The 26,999-nt window shown below is 43.6% G+C and overlaps 1 protein-coding gene across 1 annotated transcript in view; it reads left to right on the top strand.

Annotated features, from left to right (window-relative positions):
* TXLNG (taxilin gamma) overlaps window positions 1-26,999 on the top strand; it is a 347,757-nt gene that overhangs the window by 27,522 nt on the left and 293,236 nt on the right. The window contains exon 3 of the mRNA XM_069204538.1: window positions 6,868-6,959. Within this exon, the coding sequence (XP_069060639.1) occupies window positions 6,868-6,959 (92 nt within the window). The remainder of the gene's footprint in view (window positions 1-6,867; window positions 6,960-26,999) is intronic.

Below are 26,999 nucleotides of genomic sequence, written 5' to 3'. Positions count from 1 at the left end.
GGGATTTGTCCTTGGTCCTGACTTTCCTTATGTGGTCCCCTTTTGAACCTATGCATTCTTGCCCCTTAAGGTATTTGGTTTTAAAAACAGTCTTCCTGATAGCTATAACATCAGCAAGGAGAGTGAGTGAGTTGCAGGCCTTATCAGTAAAGCCCCCTTATACAACTTTTTATGGGGATAAGGTGGTGTTGAGGACCAAGGCTGCTTTCCTCCCGAAGGTTGTTTCACCCTTCCATTTGGCTCAGGCAATTACTTTGTCCACGTTCTATCCTCCGCCTCATCCTTCCAAAGAGGAAGAAAGACTGCACCGTCTGGACCCAAAGAGAGCATTGAGCTTCTTTATTGATAGAACAAAGGATTTCAGGCTGGAGGATCAGTTGTTTATTGGATACGTGGGCAAGAGGAGAGGAAAGGCAGTCCACAAGAGAACACTATCCAGGTGGGTTGTTCTTTGCATTAAAATCTGTTACTCTTTGGCAAAGAAGGATCCTCCTGAGGGCATTAGAGCTCATTCCACCAGAGCTAAGTCGGCCACTTCGGCCTTGGCCAGAGGTGTTCCTGTGGTCGACATCTGCAAGGCCGCAACTTGGTCGTCCCTTCACACTTTTGCAAAACATTACTGTTTGGATTCTGAGGTTAGAAGGGATGGCCATTTTGCACGGTCAGTGCTGCAGGATTTCTTGGTTTGACCATTTAGGCACCCACCGCCAGGCGTGGTACTGCTTTGGGACTCTATTCATTAGGTGAGGAATCCACAGGTAGTTGTATCCATCAGAAGAACGAGTTACTTACCTTCGGTAACGACTTTTCTGGTGGATACATTAGCTACCTGTGGATTCCTCACGGTATCCACGGTAACCTTTACTTTTTCTATATCTTTCTGTATACAGTAGTATGTTGAATCCCTAATTTTGTGCACTGGTGAATATGATTGAACCATATTTTTACTTTGTGTGTTATGTCTAAACATTTCAGCCTTACTTCCTGTTAATTTTTAAGGACAAGTCACAATTCTTTTACCTTAGACGACCACAATTTCTTACGTTTGGTGAATAAGGGTAGTGCATTCAAGAACACATTTTTCCTGACAAATGACTAACAAAGGCTAATGTAAATCACTATACAGAAACTAAACACATTCTTTGCTGTATTTGAAGTAAGTCGACTAAACCCAATTCTGCCCCATACACTTTACTAGCATAGCTCCAAAAAATCTAGGTTATCATTAATTTATCTCGTCCCAATTCCATCCCCTGGAATTATGTTGATGTATCCATAGAATCTATTTTATAAATGGAAGTGGTATGTATTGTAGTTACTTATATACTTGCACTTGTGCCATACTTAATGCACCTCGTCACAGCAGATTTTCTTTGCGGGTACTTAACAAGCCTAGGGTTTTAAATGACACCAAACATCTGCACAGGCTGTTTTTTGTTACAATGATTCATTTAGGAGTTTCTTAAAAGGCTGAAGCTGTTGATAGTGAAAGCAGACTTGGTTTTCTGAGCTGGATTCTGATTCTAACCTATCACCCTTTTTTCCCCTCGGATGCATTGCTGGATTAGATGTTAATTTTCTTGATTTTGTGCTGACAAACGTACTGCAACCCATGGTTTTCAAGTAGATGAAACTTCTTATTTTTTATCCAAAGTTAAAATGAGTTCTGTTAAACACAGATACTTTACTAAAAGTATTCCTGGATGTTCAGTTAAGCTAATGTAGAATTTTGCTAATGTTTTTTCCCCCAAAGATCTTTCTTGCATGCTTAAAGGTTCCTGATTAGTACGTTCAGAATCAGAGGACTTAAAGACCACTCATTGTAGACCAGACATTGCCTGTGTTTCTGATGGCTAATTCATTCAGGGTGAAAATCTTCATCTTGCAGCTGTGCTCTACAATAGCTGACTGAAAGTCGATGTGGACATTTTCCATACCCCCATGTTAAATCTACTGTATGGCTGAAGTTGACTGCCGATTGATTGCTTGATTTATTTATGGATGTTTAGGGTGGAGGGGGGGGGTGTCTGCTGCCTGCAGTGTTATCCCAGTTACAGTAACGCTTGCTATAGTTTCTTCTTCATTTTGAATTTACGTTTCAAGGATAATTTTTAAAACCCTGTTTACCCCACTCGCTCACTGTTGCCTGAAAAAAAATTCACATACTACCAAAGCTCAACTACCTCTGCTGCATCAACTCTTCCAAACCTTTTGTCTTTAAAACCGTCATTGTTGGTGACTGTGACACTTTTAGTTAATATTGAGCAAATCCAGTAATTAATATTGTTAAGCAACCTAATAAATATTCAGACAATGCAGATAATACAGATGAAAATGGAGTCTAAACAAGGTCAAATGGATAGTCTATCCAGAAAAATAGACAAAGTTACGTTTACAGCCTTGACCATTTTCATAGGTCCTGATTTAAAGTTGGCTGTTTTATTTGTAGTTTTATCTAGTGCAAACCAGACTCATCAGGGTAGCAGAGCGTAACAGTGGTGATATGGTTTTTGCACTCCGTCGACTAGTGGCAAAGGAGAGTGCTGATCGGTGGCACCAGATGGAGGCCTCCTATACCACTTAAGGCAAACTGGCGGCAGTGATTTGGGTCTACTTGACCTCTATCAATATACTTAGGAGTGGGAATCTGTTATTCCCCTGGAGGGGAGACAAGTTGGACCAGATGCATCACACTGAAATCCTTTCACATCATGCCTCCTAAAGAGCAAAAAACTAGAAACGAGAGACAAACATGACTTTTTTTGCTTTAGAAATCCACCTTTTCAAAGTTATAGTCTGACACAGCAGATAATGAAACAAATAGAAGAGCTGCTCATCTGAGCCAGGGTCAGGTGACTATTATGGACACGTTCAAAAACATCCCTGACCAGGATAGGCATGAGGATGGAAAAAATGGTAGCTTGCTTTGAGAATATGGCATAAAGGATTGAAGGCATCAGAAATCAGAGTTTAAACCCTCAAAAAGTTTTACTGTGCTTGAGTCCTTGGGACAGTCGTCAGGAAGAGGCACAGGAAAATTTCACTTTTGACAGAACTATGTTAGGGCCAAGGCACGTATGAAGTCATTCTGAGGCTGAGAGCTTAGAGAACTGATTAAGAGCTGACAGGATCAGTCTGCTAGGGTTTCTGGCTTTGAAAGAAGAGGAAGATGTGCCAGCCACACTTGACTTTATTCATCAGCGGTATTTGAAATTGCGGAGAGTCCTCAGCTAGTGATGCATAAACACACTAAACTTCATACAGGAAGTTTGAGGTGAGAGTCAGTGGGGCTACAGCCATCAGCATGGAACTGGGTTCTACCTCACAAAGAGAGTGTGTCCCCATCACCCGCCTGATGAGCTCAAGTTCCGAGATAATGAAATCTTGCTAGAGCTGAGTAGAGGGACCCATAAAAAGGCATCAAGAGCTTCAGAACATAGTGAAAGAGCATTTGCATTAGAACTTTTCTGCTTTCCTGTGTCCTCCTGCACAGCTGGGTTTTGAGGAGAGAGAGTTCCTGTTTCCTCTTTTCAAAATAGGTGCAGGCAGTGTGGGATTTCTTTTTTCTCTTTGTGGGGAAGTAAGAGTGGCTGAGGCCCAGGTGATGACAATACTTGACTGTTCTGCTCGGAATGGTGTTACGGTGTAGTGTATTTGTCTCCTCTAATGTAGTGAGCGCGAAGCGAGGTTCACCAGCTTGATAGGATTGTGTTGTTTTGCTGTGTTGCACACTCCTTCCTCCTGTCCAGGACACAGATTGGTGGGATCTTGCTGTATTGCTCAACTGAAATGCACTGGGGAGAAATGACTGCTTTTGAATTGGGCCATGCGTATTTTGAACTCTGGATTGAATTATGTTGATCAATAAAAATAATTCAGCCTAAAATGCTCAACATTTTTGGTCACATCATGCTTCCCAGTTATCCTTCCAAATTATGGTCTTGTTTGTGGAGATGTAGCTATTGATTAATACATCTGATACAGACTGTTTAATTTATTATGGTTGATACTTTAGCTTTTAAGAAGTTCAGTTTATTCTACATTTGTTTTCTTTGTGACATTGTCAATAAATAGCGCTCACGTTTTTTAGTGCACTTTGCAGTATCCATTAGTTTTGCTGCATCAATGGCCACATGTCAGTTTTTACATATTTATTAGTGGTCCTGAGGTGCTTGTAATGTTTCCATTTTGTATTGCAATGTCACAAAGTATTTCCCCTCCTGTATCTTTAAATTCAGTATTGCGTTACAGTAAGGCTAGATGTAACCGAAAGGAAAAATTTAGAAGTTTCTGACATCAGTCTAAGAGGTTACGAATGGAAAGCAATAAGCGGAATATTTACAAAAGGTTAAAATCCTTAGTGATGTGTTCCAGAGACAGGCGTGAAACCTTCTTAAATTTGATAGTTTCAATAAACCTGCTTTTTGCTCATGACTGTGAATTGATGCTTCTTGTTTGCCTTCTGCTGGGTATTTCTCTGTGAAAGATACATGAATATACGTTTGAAGATGTCCAATAGTTTTTGTCATGCAGCTCCTGTCAGTTAGGACTACAAATTGTAATACCCTAGTCAAACTTGTTTGTGCTGAACAATGTGCTGCTGACTGCTACCGTCCCTTTATGTCTAAGTCTTTTGATTCTTGGTGGACTAATGTTGAATGGCGAAGTTATTTTCTTGGACTCTTGTTACACTCCCCCCCCCCCCCCCCCCCCCCAATAAAATATTCAATGTCTTGCTAGACTTATACAAGGATATTACGAAATGTTTTAGGTTTAATGAATTCTTCTGGTGTATAATTTGCTGTAGACCTAGGAGCTAATAACTCCTTGGTGGTTTTTCTTCCACCCTGAGTTAGTCTGACCAAGAGGCGCTCTTTATGGGACCTCCACTTAAAATGTTTACAAGGTCAGAACAAAGAAATCCTGGCATACCTTTGCAGATATTTATCCAAGATGTGGATCAGCAGTTGGGAAGGCAGTGTTCTGAAAGCTTTCCAGCTAAAGTTAATCTTATTTCCATTACCATTTATGACTTTGCTTAATAGTCTTATTTTAAGCATGTGAATCCCGTTCTCCAGTGCTGGTATCTCACAAAGATTATTATTCAGTTGGAAAAGAAGGTGCAATCCTTTCTTAAGTTTTCAGGAGACACTTCTGCTTACCATTCGCTTTAAAGTTGTTTTAAAATCTAAGTTTTGAAATCCTCTAAGGCGATGTGAACTATACTTAGATGAGGAGGTTTCACCCCGTTGCCTGTCTGAGACAGATGCAGTCACCTAAGCAAGAAAGTAAAATGAAACAATAAAAAAGAGCTTAGAAAGAGACCCAGAGGCACACTGAAAACAGAAGACAAAGTGTAAATACATGAGTGCATGCCCGTAAAACAAGACTGTCATCCGAGACGGCGTGTCCTCCGACCCTGAAGAGAGCAAGAAGAAGCAGGCTGAAGGAGAGGAAAGGATCACAGATCAGGATGCCACGAAGAGCCTAACTCTGACTGCAGCCCAGACACAACATTGCTGTGTGTAACAGAGATGAGGAGGCTCGGCATCAGTCCTCCTACTCAGGTCCCAGATCTGCCACGACCCGGTGAGGTTCATGGCTTCCCCAATGGGTTTTAAGTTGATAGCACTTGAGTTGGGTTTTTTCCTTCTTCCCTACCACTTTGGGGAAACCTTTTGCGTTCTTTTGAGTTAAAAAGAGGGGTGAGGGTCAAGAGTGTACATAGATTTTCCTCCAGGTGCAAACTGGTTTTAATTGACGTACCAATGAGAATTGCAAGGCTTTAAATTTGATGACTAGTAAGGAGAACCCAAACCGACAAAAAGATTTTCTTAAATTAGTTTCTGTGACATTACTTACTGTCTTTGTTAAATTAAATCTGACACAGAAGTAGCCAGAGAACCGCATAAGGTGAATATTCAAAGAAGGAATTAGAAAAAGATAGTTACTGATATGTATAAAGAAAGCAAGTGCTAATCTGTGTCGAGAGGAGGAAAAAGGAATAAATAACTTAAGACAGAGATAAAAAAAAATAATTGTAGAGAAAAGACAGAAGTAATGGGGGTGGAAACATTAACAGATGAGAAATATATACATAATAATCTTTATTGTAACTCCTTGCGCTTCCCTTCTGAGATTTTGATATGGGGGTTATTTTGTGTCACCAATCACTTCCAAAGCCTGCAAGAGAAAAGAAAAGTTAATCGAATCGGAAAACCACCGGATATATGTTATCTGAATCTGCCTAAAATCTAGAGAAATAGATTGAATTTTGAACTTTCTCTAGACTAATTGGAATCTGTCTTTGAATAAATCTACTCATCCCAAACCCAGAATTGGAGTCCAGATCTTGAGTTTTCAACCCATACCTCACAGGGGATTAGAGCTCAGGGACTCTCCACTTCATTGCTATTTGGGCTCTCACAGTGGGGTATTAGTAGTCACTACATAGGAAAAGGTTAAATAAGAGCATTCTGTTGCAGATGTAACATTTCTGTAAAGAACGTTTACATATTGGTCAAAAAGTTGCCTTTGAAGAAGGATGCAGTTGACGTGTAAGAGGAAGTTTAAAAACATCAAATTAACTTATTTGTACTATGAGCTGTTTTCAGTAGTAGTCATTCCTTGTCTTCATGGGTTGATTGAAACCTTAACTTGCCATGCACCACGCAAGGGATTGTGCGTGAACAAGTTGGGGCCAATTCTAGAATTCCAGTTCTTGATTGTTCTTTTTACTTTGATTTCAGTTTCTTCAAAAACACTGCCTATATAATATTGTGCCAATATTTATTGATGTTAATGTAAATGGGTACAACGTAAACATCTCCCCCAGTTTTTAAAATTTATATTTTTTAAATCTTATAGGGAAAGAAGTCCTGTTACTAATGCAGGCCTTGAATACACTGTGCAGTCCAGAAGAGAAGTTGGCAGCTCTATGTAAAAAGTATGCTGACCTGGTAAGTATTCATGTATACTTAATTACATATTTGTTGGCTATAGATTTCACCACAGTGGTCTAGACTGGTACATATGCAATGAGACTTACAAATCATTAATACAGAGATTGTATGTCGAACAAACCCTCACTGTTTTTATTATTTTTGTTTTAGTACAATTAAAGGAAATCACGTGTAGAAGAATTTTGGAAAATAATACAAACATTGATTTCAGCAGCATTTAATACGAAATCCTACCAGTCTGGTAACAGGCATGTATAAACTAAATGCTGCAACATGGCCAGCCAAAACAATAGATCTCTGCCTGCAGTAAAATATATTTCCAAACCCTGACAATACCCTGGAATTACAAGGGACTAAAATGTGTTCACAACTATGAAGATTGTTTCTCATCTCTAAATAGTTGTCGGATTAGTCAGTTGAGATTTTCGAGGGGTTTGAGAAGGGCTTGGGCTAGTGGAGGACTGGGAGGTGTGGAAGTTATGTGTAGAGTTGGGAGTTAAGTTAGGGAAGCGTGCCTCTGTCCAAAATATATTTTTGTACAGAATTATGGGTTGTTGGAGTGCTAGAGGATATGTTACCTTACAATTGACTTGATTGGTGAAGGATTCTTTGAAGAACAAGCAGTTCTTCTCCATGGCCTGTACCATAGCTGTACTGTAACATTGATTGCAATTTTTCTTTATATTGTGCTCTTCGTTATTTTGTAGAAACCTCCTGACATTTTCCTTTGTTTGAAGATGGTAAACCTTGAAAGGAATACGTTATGCAGGACCACGAGGTTGCCAGTAAAACATTTAGGGTTTTATTTGGTGATTAATTTGCTTTTGTGTAGAAAGATCTCCATTGAGGGTCACAAGTTTATCTTTCATCATGGTGACCCTTGTCTTACTTATTGTTAAGGATTGTTTTCAAGTGTATACGATTGTGAAGCGTGGGATTGCAGCTGTGAGGTTGTTTCTGGTGATTGTTTTTTTTGGTGGCAATGGGGCTGTGAAGCTTTATGGTGGTAGTTAGTAAGGAAAGGGCAGTCTGTTAAGGGGCAGAAATTGATTGCAACCGGATGCCATTGTTTAACAATGAGACAGACTCTTGATTTGTCATTTTGGGTAGCTTATACCTTAACTTTCTGGGTTCTTTACAATATTGTCTTGTTGCACAAGCAGTTTATAGTAGGTTGTTAACATTCTCAGTTTTCTGCCTGGGAATCAGTTATACGTTGCATGCGTGGACTCTTTGTGCCTTTATTATAACTGAGTCTAGAACATCCAAGTATTCATTGAGCGAGAGATCCCCAGAGTGCAGGCAAAATTGGCCATAATTTGGAAAAACAGTTAAGGTGATAGCATAATCAGTTAGAAATGTTATGTAATTATGAGCACCTCCTGTGCCAGTAACAAGTGAGGCTCTCCATTCAGATACCTTTCCTTATGAAGAGCATCCTCACAAGTCAAGCACAGCTACAGCTGATAACCCTGCATGGTTGAAGGTGTCCAATAGCACAACCATCTTCTTTACTCCTGTACTCGTCTTCTTGTTCTATCAAAATCCTGTCTATCCAGATACACAATTATAGCATATTTAATTGCATTAAGACAGGTACGTGATAACTATCAGGAAGTCATTGTCAATTTTCACTTGAACATAATTTGAGGGCATACCACTGACATGACATCTAAGACCTATGATCGATAGCTATAACAAAATAATAACCAAATCACCACCTTGCAACTTGATTGAAAAGTCCTCTATAATCCCACAATAGATCGGGTGCTGCAGTGCTTCTAGTTGCACTGGTTGGTTTTCAAGATCTTTGTTTTGCAAGTCCTGTAGCTGCCCTAATCAAGGACACCTTTGTCTCAGTAATTAGCACAGGGAATTGGTGGGGCCTGCTGTAGGGACCTCCCCATTAATATTTTTGTAGAAAAGACCCAATCCAGCCCATTATATAACTATATTTTTGCCGAACGTAGACCTCCCTAGTCTTACAGGCTTTCCTTCCAGAGGTCAAGTTGAAGGTTTTTTAAGACAGATTTTGTTGTGTGCTACGTGTAACCCTGATAGTTACTTCAGAGCACTCAGTGGGAAAAGAGAGACCAGTGGCATAGAGGGAAGTTTACTCAGTGTGGGCACACCCCAACCTAAAACTCATGAGAGTTTAGGTCAGTAATTGACAATCTGGAAAAGTTATGTTTTAAGTTGTTCCAAATAAAGTCTTCTGCTGGATCCAGTGATTTGCTGGAGCTTTGTGAGTCAGGTGTGCAGTGCACCGTATCAACAGGCTGTAAGCGTCTAAGATTTTGAATTAAATCCTTACCTCCACTATGAGCCAGTGAAGCATTCTCGGAACTGACTTGATGTGATCCCTCCTTCACATCTTCAGACTGTTAGACATGAGGATATTGGTTGGCCAGGGTATACACCTAAGCCAGACAGAACCCACCCACTCTAGTCGGGGCAAGGGAGTTACACACTCAAGATAACCCCTGCTCTCACCCCCTTGGTAGCTTGGCACGAGCAGTCAGGCTTATCCCAGAGGCAATGTGTAAAGCAATCGCACAACACATGACACAATAAATACACCACAAAGGAAACACAACAACAAGTTATATAAAAAAAAAACTGTATTGCATAAAACATAAGACCAAACACAAAATGTATCAGTAATACCCTGCTACACAAGCAGTTGTCAGAACATCACACATGTTACTAGTATTCTGCGAAAATGAGCAGTAGTCAGGTAAAAATATAGGTTACTGGTATTCTGTAACACAAGCCGCAGTCAGGTTGTCATTACCTCCAAAAATGCACATCATAGTAAACCCCTAATCATAAATGCTAAGAAATCATCAGGCATGTACTAGGAGAGGAATATTTCCACACAGAATAAGTCATAATAACCACATTGGCAAGAATGCAAAGACATCCTCATGTATGCGCAGATCATAACGTTACCATAGGGCATAGATCCTATACAACATTACCCCCTCCTCCCACTGCATATTAGACAGGTCCTGCAATCATGCACATTACCCCAATCATAGTTGTGTGACATGGGATAAGCAACAGGTCATAACATAATACATCCAAACAATATATACACACAGTTCCAAAAAGCTAAAAAAGAACTAAAAAGGAGAGGGTTGTGGTTTACTAGGCCAAGGTTTCCAAAAAAGGGGGGAAGCAATATGCTTGAAGCAAGAGCCCTCACTCACCTTCCGGTGACATGCTTCATCATAGGGCTATGCTCCTCGTCAGGCCGGCACTGCAATGCCTGACGGGCCCCACAAGGGGGCTCTTTGCCGGAGATCTTTTGACAAATGGTGTGAAGTCGGTCAAGTCATGAAAGAAAGGATTGGTATAGAAAAAGTTAAAAATGGCTAGGGGTAAAAATTTGTCTTTTATTCTGATATTTATACCCCTATCATGATTAAAAACACTACATAGGGATATGGTAAAATAATGTCTACATTCCCTAAACAAAAAATATAAACAATTTACTAGGATTCATAGTAAAGATGGTACAAAAGGAGAGTACACAGAGTCACTGTGTTACTCAATCAAAGGGTCAACATGTTTCTCGCTATATTGAGTCAAAAATGATCTCATGCTATTCTTCAGGACCTACGTACGTACCTAATCCTTATGAAAAAAATTCTGTGAACTGATTAGTTCGAAACCCTCCAAGTATTACTGGTGGGCCCCATCGGGGAGGTATCAGGCTCAGAAATCCATTATGAATTGGTACAGAACCACAAGTGTTGGTTCACCTATGAGCAGTGTCGGTCCCCGGAACATAACATAATACAGACACAACACGGAGGGTGAAGTGTAGCACAGGCACCCCATACATGGAAGTTTGAGACCATCATGCACCTGTGCTCCTGGGGTAAACTAAATAGTGGATCTCTGCCCACTGGGATGGGCCCAGGAGCTCCTGTGCTCTAGTGGCCCTAGGGCCGCAAACTGGCCCCTAAGCGAGATGGGGCCTCTGAGGAGGTTTTGGTCCCCTCCTGCAGAGTTCGACCCCAAAAAAACAAGGCCCCCGCGATCCCCAGTAATTCTCTAGAGGGGGAGTAGAGAAAAGAAAAGCCCGCACCTGGATGGGAGGCGACCCCAATCCTCACACGGGGGCCGCCTCAAACAAGTAACCCTCGGCTGGGTGGGGCCTCCGTCGAGGCTCCACCCCCACCCCTGTCCAGCAAGGTCCAGATGGGCACGCGGCTTTCTGTGTCCTGGGAGATTGCACGCCTCCCTCACCAACAATGAGGCCAGGCCCTCGAGCCCTGTGAGGGTGAGGAATTCAGGGGAGGTCACAAGAGGCCTCACCTTCCTCGTCGGCAGGGACCTTGCCGGGTTCCCTCCCCGCCGTGCCTCTCCTGCCTTCTGCAGTTGCCCGCAAGTGCATGACGCAGCTGACTTCGGCCCAGAGAGTTTCCCTGTGCCCACGATGTATTGCATTTGTTGCCCCCAGTGGGAAGGGTATGCCCAGACGTGGGTCCCGTGCTTGCTATGCCACCAGAATCAAGCTAGCCTGGCTGATGAAGGATGAAACCCTGAAACTGGTCCCAGGTTGCTTGTTTTTAGTTCAGGGAGGACCTGGCCTGGAAGTTTGGGTTGGACTGTTCCGATGGGGAACAGGGTCAAGACTGATTTGCATATGGCTGGGTCCAAACTGGTTTGGCATGGCAAGCAAAAAAACTGATGGATTAAACCCAGATCTGTGACTGGGGGTGAATGCTTGATTTGTTCTGCATTTCGTCCATCAACTGTTGTTTTTGTACACGAGGAAGGGGAGCAGATATAGCTCCCCTGGCGGCCCGGCCGCAGCTGTGATGCATTCCAATACGAGGTACAGAGCGCTACCTCAGTCTAGGCTCCCGTGCCTGGAGTACCTGCTTGTGCCCTGGGGGCACTTAGGGGAGCATGCTCGAAACGCGCTAGGTGCAGAGGTTGCCGGCAGCCCCTCTGTGTTTCTCAGGCATCCACGGTGGAGGGGCTTCCAACCACGAGGCACAGGGGCGCTTTCCCACACCCCATGCGGATGCGCAAAAGGAAAGGACAACAAAAACAAGAAAAAAGAACAAAGCGCTCCACACACGGTATGATGACCGTAGGGAGCGATCTCCACGCTACCAATCCCACGAGTACAGCGCTTTCCTCGCACTGTAGCAATAAATCCCAATGCGCCCTTCCTGCACTTGAGAAAGGGGCAATGCAGGGGAAAGGGGACACACCACCCAGACCTAGCCTCTGCTGACAGCTTGTGGTGCGCCAAAGGACTCCAGGACCCAGCAATCAGGCCAGCACAATGGAGACGGAGTAAGCAGTGGCAGTCCTCCTCAGTGACCTAGAAGGGCACAGATCAGTACAACAGCAAAGTAGTCCCAAGGCAGTTCCTGGCGAGTCCTTTCAGCAGCATCCAGTGTCTAGTTTTAGTCCATCAGTGTCTTCCGATGAGGGGGAAAATCCTCTGTACTTATACTCATTTTGCACAGCTATTTCAAAGAGGGGAAAAGAGGTTCCAACCACTTACAACTGGTTCTAGGAGTGTCCCCTCTCTCCTCCAGCACAGGCTCCATCCAGACATCAGTTGGGGGTAAACAAGGCCTTTGTTTGAGGCCAGGGCACAGCCTTGACAAATACAGATGTGCCCTGTCTCCCCTTCTCTCAGCCCCAGGGCTGCAGATGCATCTCTGTGACACCGGTACACACCCTGTCTACAGGCTGTCTAAAAAGTATGTACAAAGCCCAGCAGTCACTCTGCCCCAGATGTGGATTGTAGTCAGGCTGCCAAACACCAGTCATAAGTATTGAAATGCTCACTTTGTGGAAAACAGCAATTCTTTCTAGATTTGTGAGGCAGATAATTTGCAAACACGTGTGCTTCAGATTCATATACTCTTTAATTAGAAGAAGTCTGAATTTGCTTTCACACAACCTTTTTCCAATAGGTAATGACGGAATTCTGTTTGGCAGAGATGTATTTCCTGGTTATCTTTTCATGCTCTTTGATCTCTTTACCTTATGTTTTGTTTCATAAGTTTGATGTCTGGTTGCTCTCTGATTCATGATCCAAGATTTATATTTTTCAGACTAGCTGTTTATTGTATACAGTGGCATGGATCGCAGCCTCCAAAGCTTCACTTCCCAGAATGATCCCAAACTGTTTTCATTGCTCTTCTTCAGAGAGGATGTTTGGTAGATCAGAGGTCTGCTCGCACAGTGTCCGCTAGAGCCAAGACAGCTGTTGTCAAATTCATGTATGCTTGTCAGAGACATTTACCCATTGGTCATGTGGACCACCAGACAAATTGAAGTTCTGAGAAATCTATACACTTACGTAAATTACTTTTACATAGACTTTGCACCTTTCCCGGTCTATGGATGTAGAATCAACTGACTTGCAAGGACGTGGAATTCCTATAGCCTGGCACCCAGGACATGTGGTTTGGTGTCAAGGACAACAAGTTTTCATGTTTATTTTGTCGTAGGGACAAGTAGGTCTAGCCCCCGGCAGCACAAACCCTTGGGCTGCCAGTTTACAGGGAAGCAACCTGTCTGCAGTTGAAGTAATATTTGTGTCCTACAGTTAATGTTTTTCAAAGCTTGTATTTATGGTTCATTAATGCAAAGCCTTTATTAGAATGAGTGATCTAAATAAATGCTGTAAGTTCACACTGTACTGACAGTGGTTTTATTACAAACAAGCATTTGCAATGCAGTAGGTCTCGCTTTTACTTAAGTTGGAGCTATTGGCATTGTAAATTTATAACTGTACTTTTTTGCTACATTAATTGGTCAACCTTGCCACATATTTTTGTCCTTTCTGCCACATAATTCCAGTGGCCCTGCATATAACTAAAGGAGTAGTAGGCCTGCTGGAATATTGTTTAAACAAGGCCCTTAAAACACAAACTACTCCCGGGTGCAAAACATATTTACTTTGCAGATGGTACAGGCGACATTGCCTGTGGGGCAATTAATAAATAATTGTACTCCAAGAATACGTAATTAGTGGATCACTGTCCCTTTACTGCCGTCTGGGGAGTCGAACAAAAAGCCCAGGATTTTTCACATGCTTGAGGAAAGCCATCTCATGATATTAATGACCCTCAGTCAGTCTTGAACTGAAATATTAGTTCTAAAATATTGACGATTGTACAGCATAATCAACTGTAAGCTCTCGTGAGGTTACTTTTATAAATGCACGCACACACAGCTCATGTTTCACAGACTCAAATGTGTGTACTTCATCTAGTCAGGTTTCTGCTTTGTATTCGCAGTTTGTATCACGTTATAAAAATAAAAACTAAGTCCCAGAATGCATAGCAGAAACAAACTAAATGAGCAAATCACGTTTTGAAGTAGGGAGCTGGACAACTCTACGAATAGTACTCCAAGGGCTGACTCACAAATTTACAATATTACAGTTGGAATGCCCTCTTGAATAGTAGTGTATCACATTAAAAAGACGGCAAAGCCAGTATTTCATCACCTTAACGGACTGTTTTCATCACAAACTTCAGCTACAGCTTATGAGCTGGGGCAGGCTACCTGCACAGGGTTCAATAACGTTGTGATATTGCGCTCAAACAAATAACTCATTAGCCCTGGAGGCCCAGAAAACCCAAACATCTTCAAAGCAGAAAATAGCTTTAAAGCGCTGTGCAGTAACACTGCTGCTGCATATAAATGTACCAGATACTGAGACAACATAATTTCTAAGGCTATATGGGGTCTATATATTCCATGTCCAGCCACTCCCGACCCCTTCAGCTCACTGTTACAGCTGATTTTTCTTTTCCATTTGTGATGTTTTTCTGTTTAGAGAGCATCAAATGAAGAGAGAACTTAGTTTAGTGGAAGCTTTGAGTCATCATGAGGTAGCGCAGAGGGTTAATGTGCCTGCTGCAAAGTGCGTGTGCTAGGCAAATCACAAAGTGCATGTAATGTAAAAATGCCAAAATAACTCAGGCTAATTATGTTCTTTCTGGATAGAGAACGTACTTTTTTTTTTTTTAATGGAAGCTTGGAGTCGTCATAAGGTAGCTCACAGGATTTAATATGCCTGCTGTAAAGAATGTGAACTAAGCAAAACAGAGTGCATATAATGTAGAAAAGTCCAAATAACTCTGGCTATTAAAGTTCTTTTTGGAGAGCGAATGTACTTTTCTCTAGTGGAAGGTTGGACTCACAAGGTAATACGGAGGGTTAATGTTCTTTCTGGAGAGAGAACTTACTTTTTTCTAGTTGAAGCTTGGACTTATAATAAGGTAGTGCATAGGGTTAATATACCTGCTGCTCAGAATGTGTGCTAAGCAAATCACAATGTGTAAAAGATGTAAAAATGTCAAAATAACTTGCAATATTTGTTCTTTCTGGAGTAAGAACGTACTTTTATGTGGTGGAAGCTTAGAGACATAAATTATCGTATAGGGTTAATATGCCTGCTGCAAAGAACATGTACCAAGCAACTTAATATGCTCGGGCCACCTTTGTGTGTTGGTGCATGCAAAGGGGTGTCCAGGAGCAGCGTGGATGTCATACTGAATCTCTGAGAACTGGAAAGAGCCAGCTAGAGGATGACAGAGTACATGACGAACAGGAAGTGCCTTGGTGACCACAAAACACACTGGCCTGGGCCATCCTCTGCGTCGCGCTGACACAAGGTTATTTGTCCACGAGGTTCGGAGGACAGCGAAGGACTTCATTAAAGTTTCAAGATTGGGCTAGTACGAGTCATAAATCAGTGCATCCGATTGAGTCGCAGCTTTTCTAAACTTGACGCCTGCTTGCTAGTTTTAGAGGAAAACAGCAATTTTTAAAAATGACACAACATCAATGCAAAAACATGAAGCATGGCGCAGAGCCTCCTCGTGGCTGGGATTAGTGGCAAAACATAAACCAGAAGGGAGGATGGAGGAGGGACCCCATCATATGCTGTAATAGGAGGAAGTGTGACCTAGTGTGATGGGCAACAAAAATGTTCTCTTAGTGAAATCTCCTGGGAGGGAACTAAAGCACAAAAGGGAGGCACATTTTGAAAAATGGACCAATAAAAAGGAAGCATTTGAGACAAGCACAACAAAGAACAAATGGCAAGAGTGGGTGTAGTTAAAAGCCCATATTGTATACAGATTGTCTTACAGACAGCGCTGCACGCTGCCAAGCTCAACCTAAAAACGTGTACACATGTTTGAAAAGTTTAATAATATGAGACTACGTATAATGCTTCCAGAATGCTCTTTAATTAGATGCAAATGTTTGCAGAAGCTTGTAAGCAAGATTGAGGATTCTTTGCTTTCAAAATGAAATGTTCAGAAAAACAGCATTCAGTAAAATGTGTTGAGGCATGCTAGTATTTCCCAAAAATATTCATAATGGAAAATCATTGTAACCCTTTTCAACAAGATTATGGGCCAACTGATAAACATTGGTTGTCAGTCGTATAGTTTTGTCTATGCGTGTCTTGTTTAGATATGGCTTGTGTGACACTTTATTGTTGTAGGGGCTGCCAGGCCCTCTCCATTGCAACAGACACTGGCAAAAAGCAGAGAAAGGATTTTTGGGTTCAAAAAGCACCCATTGACACAGTAGTCCCTGGCATTGAACAAAACAATTTTGTGTGCCAGTATGCTCAGTAAAGCCAGTTGATAGATGGATAGAGAGAGAAGTAGAATCTGAATAAAAACAAAATGTCTTGGTTATCGCCAGACCTAATTGGGGGCCCAATTCTTCTCCAATGGTATTAGTGGTTTTCATGAATTCACAAGAATTGACAGAAGTAGACTAGGAAATCTTACTCCTAGAAAATATTTGTGAACTGTATTTTAGCACAAGCAAATATGCATGTGTAGAGTTGCTCATGCAAAAATCTGTTGAGCATTTACAAGCTCTCTTTCGTACCAACCACTTTTTTTGCATCCTGGAAGAACTACTTCTGCCCTCGTCTGGAGTGAATTTTCAACCTTTGTCAGTGGGGGAAAAGATTGAAGAACAGCTGGTAAAAATCCTTGAAACATGCAAATTAGTAGGTTTGCAAAGACTCAGGCATTCCAGCCTTAGAACAATTGTTTACTGCACCCTTCAGCAAAAAGATCTGCGTAAAAGTGGCAAAAAAAGGAAATTGCTATAGTAGGGCTTTAAATTGCTAGCCCTGGGATAATCAGAGAGACTATTATCAGAGCTCTTAAATAATTAGATTGCTGCCATATTTTGTTGCTGCACTACATAGCACCAAAGGGACAAGTAGATTTTTTTTCGTTAAACTTTCTTTATGAAAGTGTTGGTGGTAGAGAGAAAAACAACATTTGAAAGCTTCTGAATTGTCAATGCCAGCCTTAGGCTACAAACGAGTTCTTCACCAACAGTACATGGCTTACACTGAAGTCAAAACAAGGTTTGTAGGAAGGCTCCCCTTACCCAGTCTATGCTGTATAGTGCTGACATAGGTACCACATTAATGATTTATGAGAACATAACATTAACAAGGTATAACCAAACTAGGCTAGTATAACAAGTGAGACAATGAAGGCATTGACAGCTGAATCTTACTATGTCACTGCAGGGATTCTTACGGTCATATGGCTCGCCCCCCTCCCCAAGGAGGAGCCCCTTTATACATGGAATAGTTGTAATGCTTTGAGGCGCGGGCAGCAGGACACAAGGGGAAGACCTCTGGATAGAAACTGCACCAGTGGGTCCCATATATATTCAAAGCTCCTTCTCGAGTCTGCCAATTTGTCCGCCAACTGCTCCACGGACAGGAACTGCCACAGTCTAGTGTGCCACAATGCTATTTGGGGAGGGGGAAGGTTCCAATATGATGCCAAGGCCATCTTGGCAGTTCCCAGTGCTAGCCACACGATGGAGCGGTCTCCCACTGTTTGCTGCTCCAGGGCTGGTTCCTGCATGCCTAGTAATACATGTGCTGGAGTATTGGGGATCGGGTAACCCAGAATCTCCTTGATTTGTGAAAAAATGTCCTCCCAGTAGGGACCGATAGTTAGGCAATCACACCAGATATACCAAATGTCCCCCAACAAGCTACAGCCTCTCCAGCTCCTGTCGTACTTATGAGGGAAGATTTTCTGAAAGTTTTTCTGGGTACAGGTACCAGTTGTAAAGTAATTTATAATGCGCTTCTCTTACCCCCATGGAGTGGTTATATTTAGTAATATCTCTAAAAAGTACATTCCACTGTTTCTCCTCTATTGGTGAATCTAGGATCTGCTCCTAGAATGTGATATAATGGGGAGTGTGAATGCGATGCACAGACATCAGTAATTTATGCAGAGTAGAGATGCTTCCTTTCGCTACCCCTCCAAGTCGTACAAACTGTTCAGTCTGGAGCAGTTCCCTGGTGGCTGCCGAGCGTATATGAGGTTGTGTGACCCAGTGCTTTAAGTGGGTGTAATGAAAGCATTGTGCTGGGAGCAATTGAAAGTCCCTGCAGCAGTTCTCAAATGTAAGAATGTCATCCCTGTGGTAAAAATCTGAAATCCGCAGACACCCTCCCGCCACCTGTCAAATTGCACAGGTGTCAATGCCGGGGGGAAGGCCACATTGTAATGAATGGGATGTACAGGGAGGGAAAGGTTCCCACCCCCTAAAAGGTCTTCGTTACTTTGAGTGTGGTGGCCTTGGGGGTGCTCAAATAGGCATTTCTTGGCCGATCGTTAATGGGTTTCCAGAGTATGTCCCATATGGTCTGCCCCGCCACTGCATGGTCCATATGGAGCCATAGTTTATCCGATGCCCAAAGGGACCATTTGGCAATGATGGAAAGCTGGGTCGCTTTGCAGTAAATTTGAAGTCCTGGGAGTGCCAAGCCTCCTGCCTCCTTCGGCCTTGTGAGTAGTTTATTAGATAATCTAACCCTGCTTCCCTGACATATGAACCACGTAATCTTTGTACGGGCTCCCGTAAAGAAGTATTTGGGAACATCAATAGGTAAGCCTTGGAACAGATAATATGCAGGGAAGCACTGTCCGCTTGATGACGTTGATACGTCCCATCCTGGTGAGGAAGAGGGGTAACCATCGCTTGAAGTCTGTTGGTAGGCTTCTGAGAAGAGATGGGAAGTTTGCATTAAATAGATTGGTAACTTTAGGGGGAAGTTCAATGCCTAAGTAGGTGATTTCCTTCTTAGCCCATAGAAAGACTTTTCTCCCATTGCGGTTGGGGGTACTGTCAGATTGAGCATATATGATTTCCCCTTATTAACCTTGAATCCCGCTACTCGCTCATACTCAGTCGTTTGGAGTTCGGTGACAAAGAGTAGGATGCCATCTGCGAACAGTGGAATTTTGTGTTGGTCAGGACCGAACGAATACCCTAATAGTTCTTGGCTGCGCCTGGATTCTGGCCACCAATGGCTCATCACTTAACGCAAATAACATGGGGGGGGGGGGGGGGGTGGCAGCCCTGCCTCGTTCTCCTTGACAGGTCGAAGAACACTGATGCCACCTCATTTACCAAAATTCGTGAGCGAGGGCAAGTGTAGTTGCTCGTTATCATGAATATAAATTGGTCATAAAATCTGAATCACCTTAATGACCAAGAAAGACCACTGTTAGACCTGACAGCCTTAGGGTGGCCACCCCTAACTTTTTGCCTACCTCCCTTCACTTTTTGGACACTGTTTTCGCTCGTTTAAGGACTCCGCGCACCTTACCACTCCTAACCAGTGCTAAAGTGCATATGCTCTCTCCCTTAAACATGATGACTTTGGCTCACACCCAATTGGCTTATTTAATTTACTTATAAGGCCCTAGTAAAGTGCACTATATATGCCAAGGGCCTGTAGATTAAGTGCTACTAGTGGCCTGCAGCACTGCTTGTGCCACCCACTTAAGTAGCCCCTTAATCCTGTCTCAGGCCTGCCATTGCAAGGCCTGTTACACTGCCAATTTGACTTGGCATTTAAAAGTGGTTGCCAAGCCTAAAACTCCCCCTTTTCTACATATTTTTACATTTGAGTGGTAGCTTCTTATCTGAAAGGAATAAGAAGGTCATATTTAGTATGGCCAGAATAGTAATACAAAATCCTGTTGACTGGTGAAGTTGGATTTGATATTTCTATTTTAGAAACGCCACTTTTAGAAAATGAGCATTTCTCTCCCCTTAAATCCTTCTGTGCCTTACAATCCACTTCTGGCTAGGTTCAGTTGACAGCTCCCTTGTGCATTCACTCAGACAAACCCCAAACACAGGATGCTCAGCCTCACTTGCGTACATCTGCATATTTAATGGGTCTTCCTGTGCTGGGAGGGTGGAGGGCCTGACACTTACATGTCAAAGGACAGTAGCCTGCCCTCACACAAAAGACTGCCACACCCCCTACTGGGACCCTGGCAGACAGGATGGAACTGAAAGGGGACCTGTGCACTTCTAAGCCACTCTTTGAGTTTCACCCACTTCAAAGGTTCATTTGGGTATTTAAACAGGGCCTCTGCCCCTGCCATCTCAGACAATTCCTGGAGAAGAGAACCTGACCCAGAATCTGCAACCTGCCAAGAAGAACTGCCTTGCTGCCCAAAGGGCTCTCCTGACTGCTTTTTGAGAAGGACTGCTGCCTTGCTGCTGCCCTGTTGCCTTGCTGCTCTCTGGTTGTGCTGAGAAGTGCTCTCCAGGGTCTTGGATAGAGCTTGCCTTCTGTTCTCTGAAGTCTCCAGACCAAAAAGACTTCATTCCTGCAAGAAGAACTCCCTGTGCGGCAGAAATCGACGCACAGCCTGCATTGTGCTGAAAAATTCACTGCACGTCGAACCGGAACGACGCAGCCTGACTTTGCAAGGAGAAGATCAACGCAGCACCAGTGTAGCGACTAGAAATTCGAAGCACGGCCCACTGGATTGACGCACAGCCGATCTGGAACGACGCAGCCTGACTTCCTGAGAGGAAGTGACGCAGCGCCTGCCGTGCAGTAGAAATTTCCATGCAATGTCCACTGGATTGACACAGCCCCTGTGACTATGTCCTGTCAGCGCCGGATTTCAACGCAGCGTCCCGGGGGTGTCCGAAAACCCCGCAACCCGAAGAGGATCCAAGACTGAGCGCTGGAAATCGACGCAAAGCCTTCCCTCTGTGAAAAATAAATGACGCATCGCCGTTTTGAACGTAAACCAGGTACTTTGTCCTTGCAAGAGACATTTGTTGCTTTTAAGAAACTAAAGACACTTTATATAATTTCTGCAGTGATATTTTCAACATATACATATTGCATCCTAATCGCTTTGACCTGCAATTATCCAGATAAATATTTTAAATTTTTCGAAAGACTGTGTAGTATATTTTTGTGGTGTTCTACTGTGTTATTGGATGATTAATTGTACAAATACTTCACAGATTGCCTTCTAAATTAAGCCTGACTGCTCAGTGCCAAGCTGCCAGAGGGTAGGCACGGAATAATTTGGATTTTGTGTGACTTACCCTGGCTGGAGTGAGGGTCCTTGCTTGGACAGGGAGTAACCTGACTGCCAACCAAAGACCCCATTTCTAACATTGGTGGCAGCGGTGGGAGAGGACTTGTATTTGTGCATTGACATACAATAGCTAAGTGTTCACTGCCTACGCACAGTTGAAGGCCAACTTGATTTTTTATCTTTTTTCTGCAATTTCGTTTTCTACATGACATTTTTAACTAAATCCTCACTCAACATGTCTCTGGCTGGGTCTCAAGCAGGAGATGAAGATTTTGATCTAGCCATGCTGGAGACCTACACTGTTAAACAGCCGAGGGGGTTCTGCAAGGGTATGTGAGTACCCACCCAATGTGCCTCCAGAAAGGAGGAAGTCCAAATAGCACTGAGGGCCTGGGCAGAAGCCCAATCAGAAGAGGAGGTTGAGGCGGAGGGTCCAGAGGATGGCCCCTCGAGGATTTTTTGCCATTAGTGGAGGATGTTACCACTGTAATTGTACCCCCTGCCAAACCAGGGAGCAGTGCCTCGGACTGTGGCCTGACCGCAGAGGAAAGGAGGGAGGAGAGAGAGTACCAATTACAAATGGCAAAGTTAAAAATGTAAGCCTTTTCGGCATCAAGTGCCAGTAATATAGGAAGGATCTTTTTCTTAGTTAGCTTTTCCATCAGGTGGAATACTCGTCGCAAATTACCGCACGTTTGGTGCCCTTTAAGAAATCTCGATTGATCAGGGTGTATCAGATCAGGCATCACATGTTCTAATCTTTTGGCCAGAATTTTAGAGTAAATCTTCGCGTCCAGGTTTAGGAGGGCAATAGGTCCATAGAATGCACAAAACAGAGGGTCCTTTTCCAGTTTTAGGCATAACTGTAATTAGAGCTTCGCCCATGGTGGGGGACATGGCATGTCCCATTCTAACCTTGTTGACTAGCTCAGTGAGGTGCGGCGTTGGCTCCGCGCCAAAGGTTCTGTAGAATTGGTGTAGAGGAAGGAAGTCAATGGCTGCCTGTACCTCCTCCTTTGTAAAAGGAGCTATTAAAGTGACATTGGTTTCTTGGGAAATCTGTGGGAGGTTCAAATGCTGTAGGGAGGTGTCTTGTAAAAGAGCTTTGGGTAAAATCGGGTGTAAAAGTCCCAAAAGACTTGGGCCTTTTCCTCCTCTGCGTGATGTTTGCCAGACTCATCTCTTATTTGGGCTAAATATTCTCTAGCCTGTTTGGTGCATAGCTGTCGCGCTAGCATCAAGCCTATTTTGTTCCCCTTTTCGTAGAAGATTTTCTTGAGGCGTTGCAATGAGATTTCTGCACTGTTTGTGTATATGGAATGCAGTTTACCTTTTAGTGAGGTCACCTTCTTCTGCGAAAGCCAGGTAGGGGGAAGTTTGTGGGCCTGTTCTGCTACCAATAATTTGTTTTCCAAATCTCGTCTTTCCTTAGCTTTCAGTTGGTACAGTGAGGTTGCTAAAGAGATGCATTTACCCTGTATTGCCGCCTTCAATGCATCCCAGGTTGTGAGGTGTGAATTTTCAGTGAGGTTGTTATGCTGACAATAGTCCCTGATTGCTTTCTGCAGTTTGTCTCAAAGTTTATGGTCTCTGGTTAGAATATTGGGAAAATACCATCTACTAGAGCGTGTCGTGGTTCAATCAATTCCAGTCCCCACTGTGGCATGGTCAGAGATAATTGGGTGTAAGTTTGCCGATCTGAGTGATTGTCGTAGGGGTTGGCTCATGAATACATAATCGATCCTTGAATACGATCTATGTGAGTGGGAGAAGAAAGTGTAGGCCTTTGCCATGGGGTTAAGCGTTTGCCATGTGGCAAAAAGGCCCAGCCTATTAAGGGCCACCTTGACGTATTTCGCAAAGGTGCTCGTTTGGGCTCTTTGGGGGTGAGTAGTGTCCTGAGTGCTATCCCCTCCTTTGTGGCAAATCTGAGTTTCGCGCAGTCTCTTTAGTGCTCCTGTCCTGCAGGTCCAGTAGGGCCGATTCCTCCTTAAAGTCTGTGAAGTGGTGCTGTTTGTTGTTGAGCTCAAAGGCTATGCCAGATGGGGTTGGTCCACCTGTACCTGACATTTCTAGTCCTCAAGGCATCTGTGACTGGGTGGAATTGCAGTCTGTGGGTTAACGTTGCTGAGGCTACATCTTGGTATAATGAGCATTCGGGCCCTGGAAGGAGATGGTTTCTTGCTTCCTCGCCCTCTAGAGGATCAGCTCTTTCACCTTAAAGGAGCTCACCTTTGCTAGGATATCTCTGGGTCTCCTCCCTTCATTCGCCTTGTGGACACCTACCCTATGCACTCGCTCCAGTTGGACCTCTGGGTGCTTGTTGCCTAGAATAGTGGAAAAGAGGCCAACCACTACTGTTTTGAGATCTTGGCCTTCACTGCCTTTTTCCAGCCCCCTCACTCGGATGTTGTCCATACAGGAGCCGTTTCCCGAATCTTCACACTTGAGGAGTTTGGATGAAGTTGTCTTCAGCTGGGTGATACCGCTTTCCATAGGAGCTATCTGTTGTTCCATCTCTTGGATCTTCGCCTCGATGTCCAGAGCACAGCTTTCCACTGAGACCACATCGGCCTACAGAGAGGTCAGACGGGTGCTAATTTCCAGTTTGAATGATTCGAGCGTGGCCTTGATATCTGCCGTCAGTTCTACGCGAAGTTCTGTTTTAAAGTCGCGGAGCGATGTCCGGAGATCTTCTTTTGTCAATGCCATACTCTCTACCTGTGTCCTCTTGTGTCCGTCTGACCCAGGCACAGTAGGCCCGAGGAAGATGGAAACCCTATTGGGCTGTGGCTTTTTCTGTGACAAATGCTACTCCCAGTTCAGCACAGTCACCCTCCTCCTCCATTTACACCTGGTAGTGGTAGTTGCCCCTGCATCGCCAGGTCACTCCTTCCTGTTTGCCTCCTTTGTGTCACGCCTGGTGGATCCGGGTCTCTGTACACTGTAGAAGCTCACCAGTCCTTGGGGGCAGCAGTGGGAGCACCCCAGTCGAGCGCCTTGCCGCTCTGTGTCCCTGCCTTGTGGCATATGGCGCTTGTCTGGTGTGGTGGGGGTTGTTGTCGTGTTTTTCCTCAGCCAGCCACCAAAGCATCCTCTTGCTTCACCGTGTTTCCTGCCTGATGAGTGCCATGATAGGTTCAGGCGTCCTAGGTATGAGGCCTCCTTTCACCTGCCCAGGGGTGCATCTCTTTCTGAGCTGGTCAGGAAGCCCGCCTTCCTTTCCCCCAGTGCTCAATTGATGCTCTTCTGGCAGCAGTTCTCTGCCTGCATTCTTCTTATGTAGCTCGTGCTAGGCCGGCCCCGTCAGCCCCAGTCGACTGTTCTGCCAATGCCTCCCTCTAAGTGCTTTTGCTACCTGATCAGACCCCACGCCTGCTTGTGAGCTCAGGCAGCCTCCTCCAGTGCTGTACCTGCACCTTCGCGCTGAGTGGCATCCACTTGGGCTGGATCGGGCTCAGCGTTTCGAGCCCTCCGCCATGTTGCTTCTTTGTGCTCTGGCACTGGGGGCTCTGATTTTGGTGTTGTTTTTTCTTCTTTGCGCCTGTTACTTCGGCACCTCGTGCTCCTTGTAACCTCCTTTTTTTTTACAGGACAAGTAAATTTAGGGAGCAGCTTGTCCCATTGACAAGTAGATATTATATTCAGTTCCACACCCCGGACATGACTGAAATAGGAGAGAGCCAAGACATGGGAGTTAGATAAAATTGCGTTTATAGTCAGTCGTTACTCCTAATCGCCAATACCTCTTGTTCAGAACACCATACCAAAATCAAGAATACCATCGCCATCGACACACCTCAGTGCCCTTTACCTTCTATAGCTGGCGGTAAGATGTAATGTATCACAGGTAGAGCATAGATGAAAGTAACTACATCAACAAAGTTAAGTTTATCCTCTTAGTTTTCTTTGCAGTAGCCTTATCTTTTCTTTGTAGTTTTCTTATCTCACAGTTAACTTCTTGTTGTGTTTCACTTATCTTATTAAATTAATCTTCCTTTTTTCACCACCCGGCCTCCTATCAGACTGTGTGCCCTGTTTTCCTCTGGACCTGCTCCGCTTTCTTTCTCTTTACTAAGGAAAAATATCTGAATCCCTCAGCTCTCGCTCCTCCCATCCACCATTTTGTAATTTTATTCCTGCTTGCACTCTCTAATCTGCTCCCCTTCTCTCAATCATCTCTTGCTCTCCTCTTCTTTCATCTCAACTTTTCGTCACCCTCTTTCCAGCCCATACAGGGAGTGCAGAATTATTAGGCAAGTTGTATTTTTGAGGATTAATTTTATTATTGAACAACAACCATGTTCTCAATGAACCCAAAAAACTCATTAATATCAAAGCTGAATATTTTTGGAAGTAGTTTTTAGTTTGTTTTTAGTTTTAGCTATGTTAGGGGGATATCTGTGTGTGCAGGTGACTATTACTGTGCATAATTATTAGGCAACTTAACAAAAAAAAAATATATACCCATTTCAATTATTTATTATTACCAGTGAAACCAATATAACATCTCAACATTCACAAATATACATTTCTGACATTCAAAAACAAAACAAAAACAAATCAGTGACCAATATAGCCACCTTTCTTTGCAAGGACACTCAAAAGCCTGCCATCCATGGATTCTGTCAGTGTTTTGATCTGTTCACCATCAACATTGCGTGCAGCAGCAACCACAGCCTCCCAGACACTGTTCAGAGAGGTGTACTGTTTTCCCTCCTTGTAAATCTCACATTTGATGATGGACCACAGGTTCTCAATGGGGTTCAGATCAGGTGAACAAGGAGGCCATGTCATTAGATTTCCTTCTTTTATACCCTTTCTTGCCAGCCACGCTGTGGAGTACTTGGACGCGTGTGATGGAGCATTGTCCTGCATGAAAATCATGTTTCTCTTGAAGGATGCAGACTTCTTCCTGTACCACTGCTTGAAGAAGGTGTCTTCCAGGAACTGGCAGTAGGACTGGGAGTTGAGCTTGACTCCATCCTCAACCCGAAAAGGCCCCACAAGCTCATCTTTGATGATACCAGCCCAAACCAGTACTCCACCTCCACCTTGCTGGCGTCTGAGTCGGACTGGAGCTCTCTGCCCTTTACCAATCCAGCCACGGGCCCATCCATCTGGCCCATCAAGACTCACTCTCATTTCATCAGTCCATAAAACCTTAGAAAAATCAGTCTTGAGATATTTCTTGGCCCAGTCTTGACGTTTCAGCTTGTGTGTCTTGTTCAGTGGTGGTCGTCTTTCAGCCTTTCTTACCTTGGCCATGTCTCTGAGTATTGCACACCTTGTGCTTTTGGGCACTCCAGTGATGTTGCAGCTCTGAAATATGGCCAAACTGGTGGCAAGTGGCATCGTGGCAGCTGCACGCTTGACTTTTCTCAGTTCATGGGCAGTTATTTTGCGCTTTGGTTTTTCCACACGCTTCTTGCGACCCTGTTGACTATTTTGAATGAAACGCTTGATTGTTCGATGATCACGCTTCAGAAGCTTTGCAATTTTAAGAGTGCTGCATCCCTCCGCAAGATATCTCACTATTTTTGACTTTTCTGAGCCTGTCAAGTCCTTCTTTTGACCCATTTTGCCAAAGGAAAGGAAGTTGCCTAATAAT

This window comes from Pleurodeles waltl, chromosome 8 (assembly GCF_031143425.1).
Source record: "Pleurodeles waltl isolate 20211129_DDA chromosome 8, aPleWal1.hap1.20221129, whole genome shotgun sequence".
NCBI lineage: Eukaryota > Metazoa > Chordata > Amphibia > Caudata > Salamandridae > Pleurodeles > Pleurodeles waltl.
This window is presented reverse-complemented; position numbering and strand designations above follow the sequence as displayed.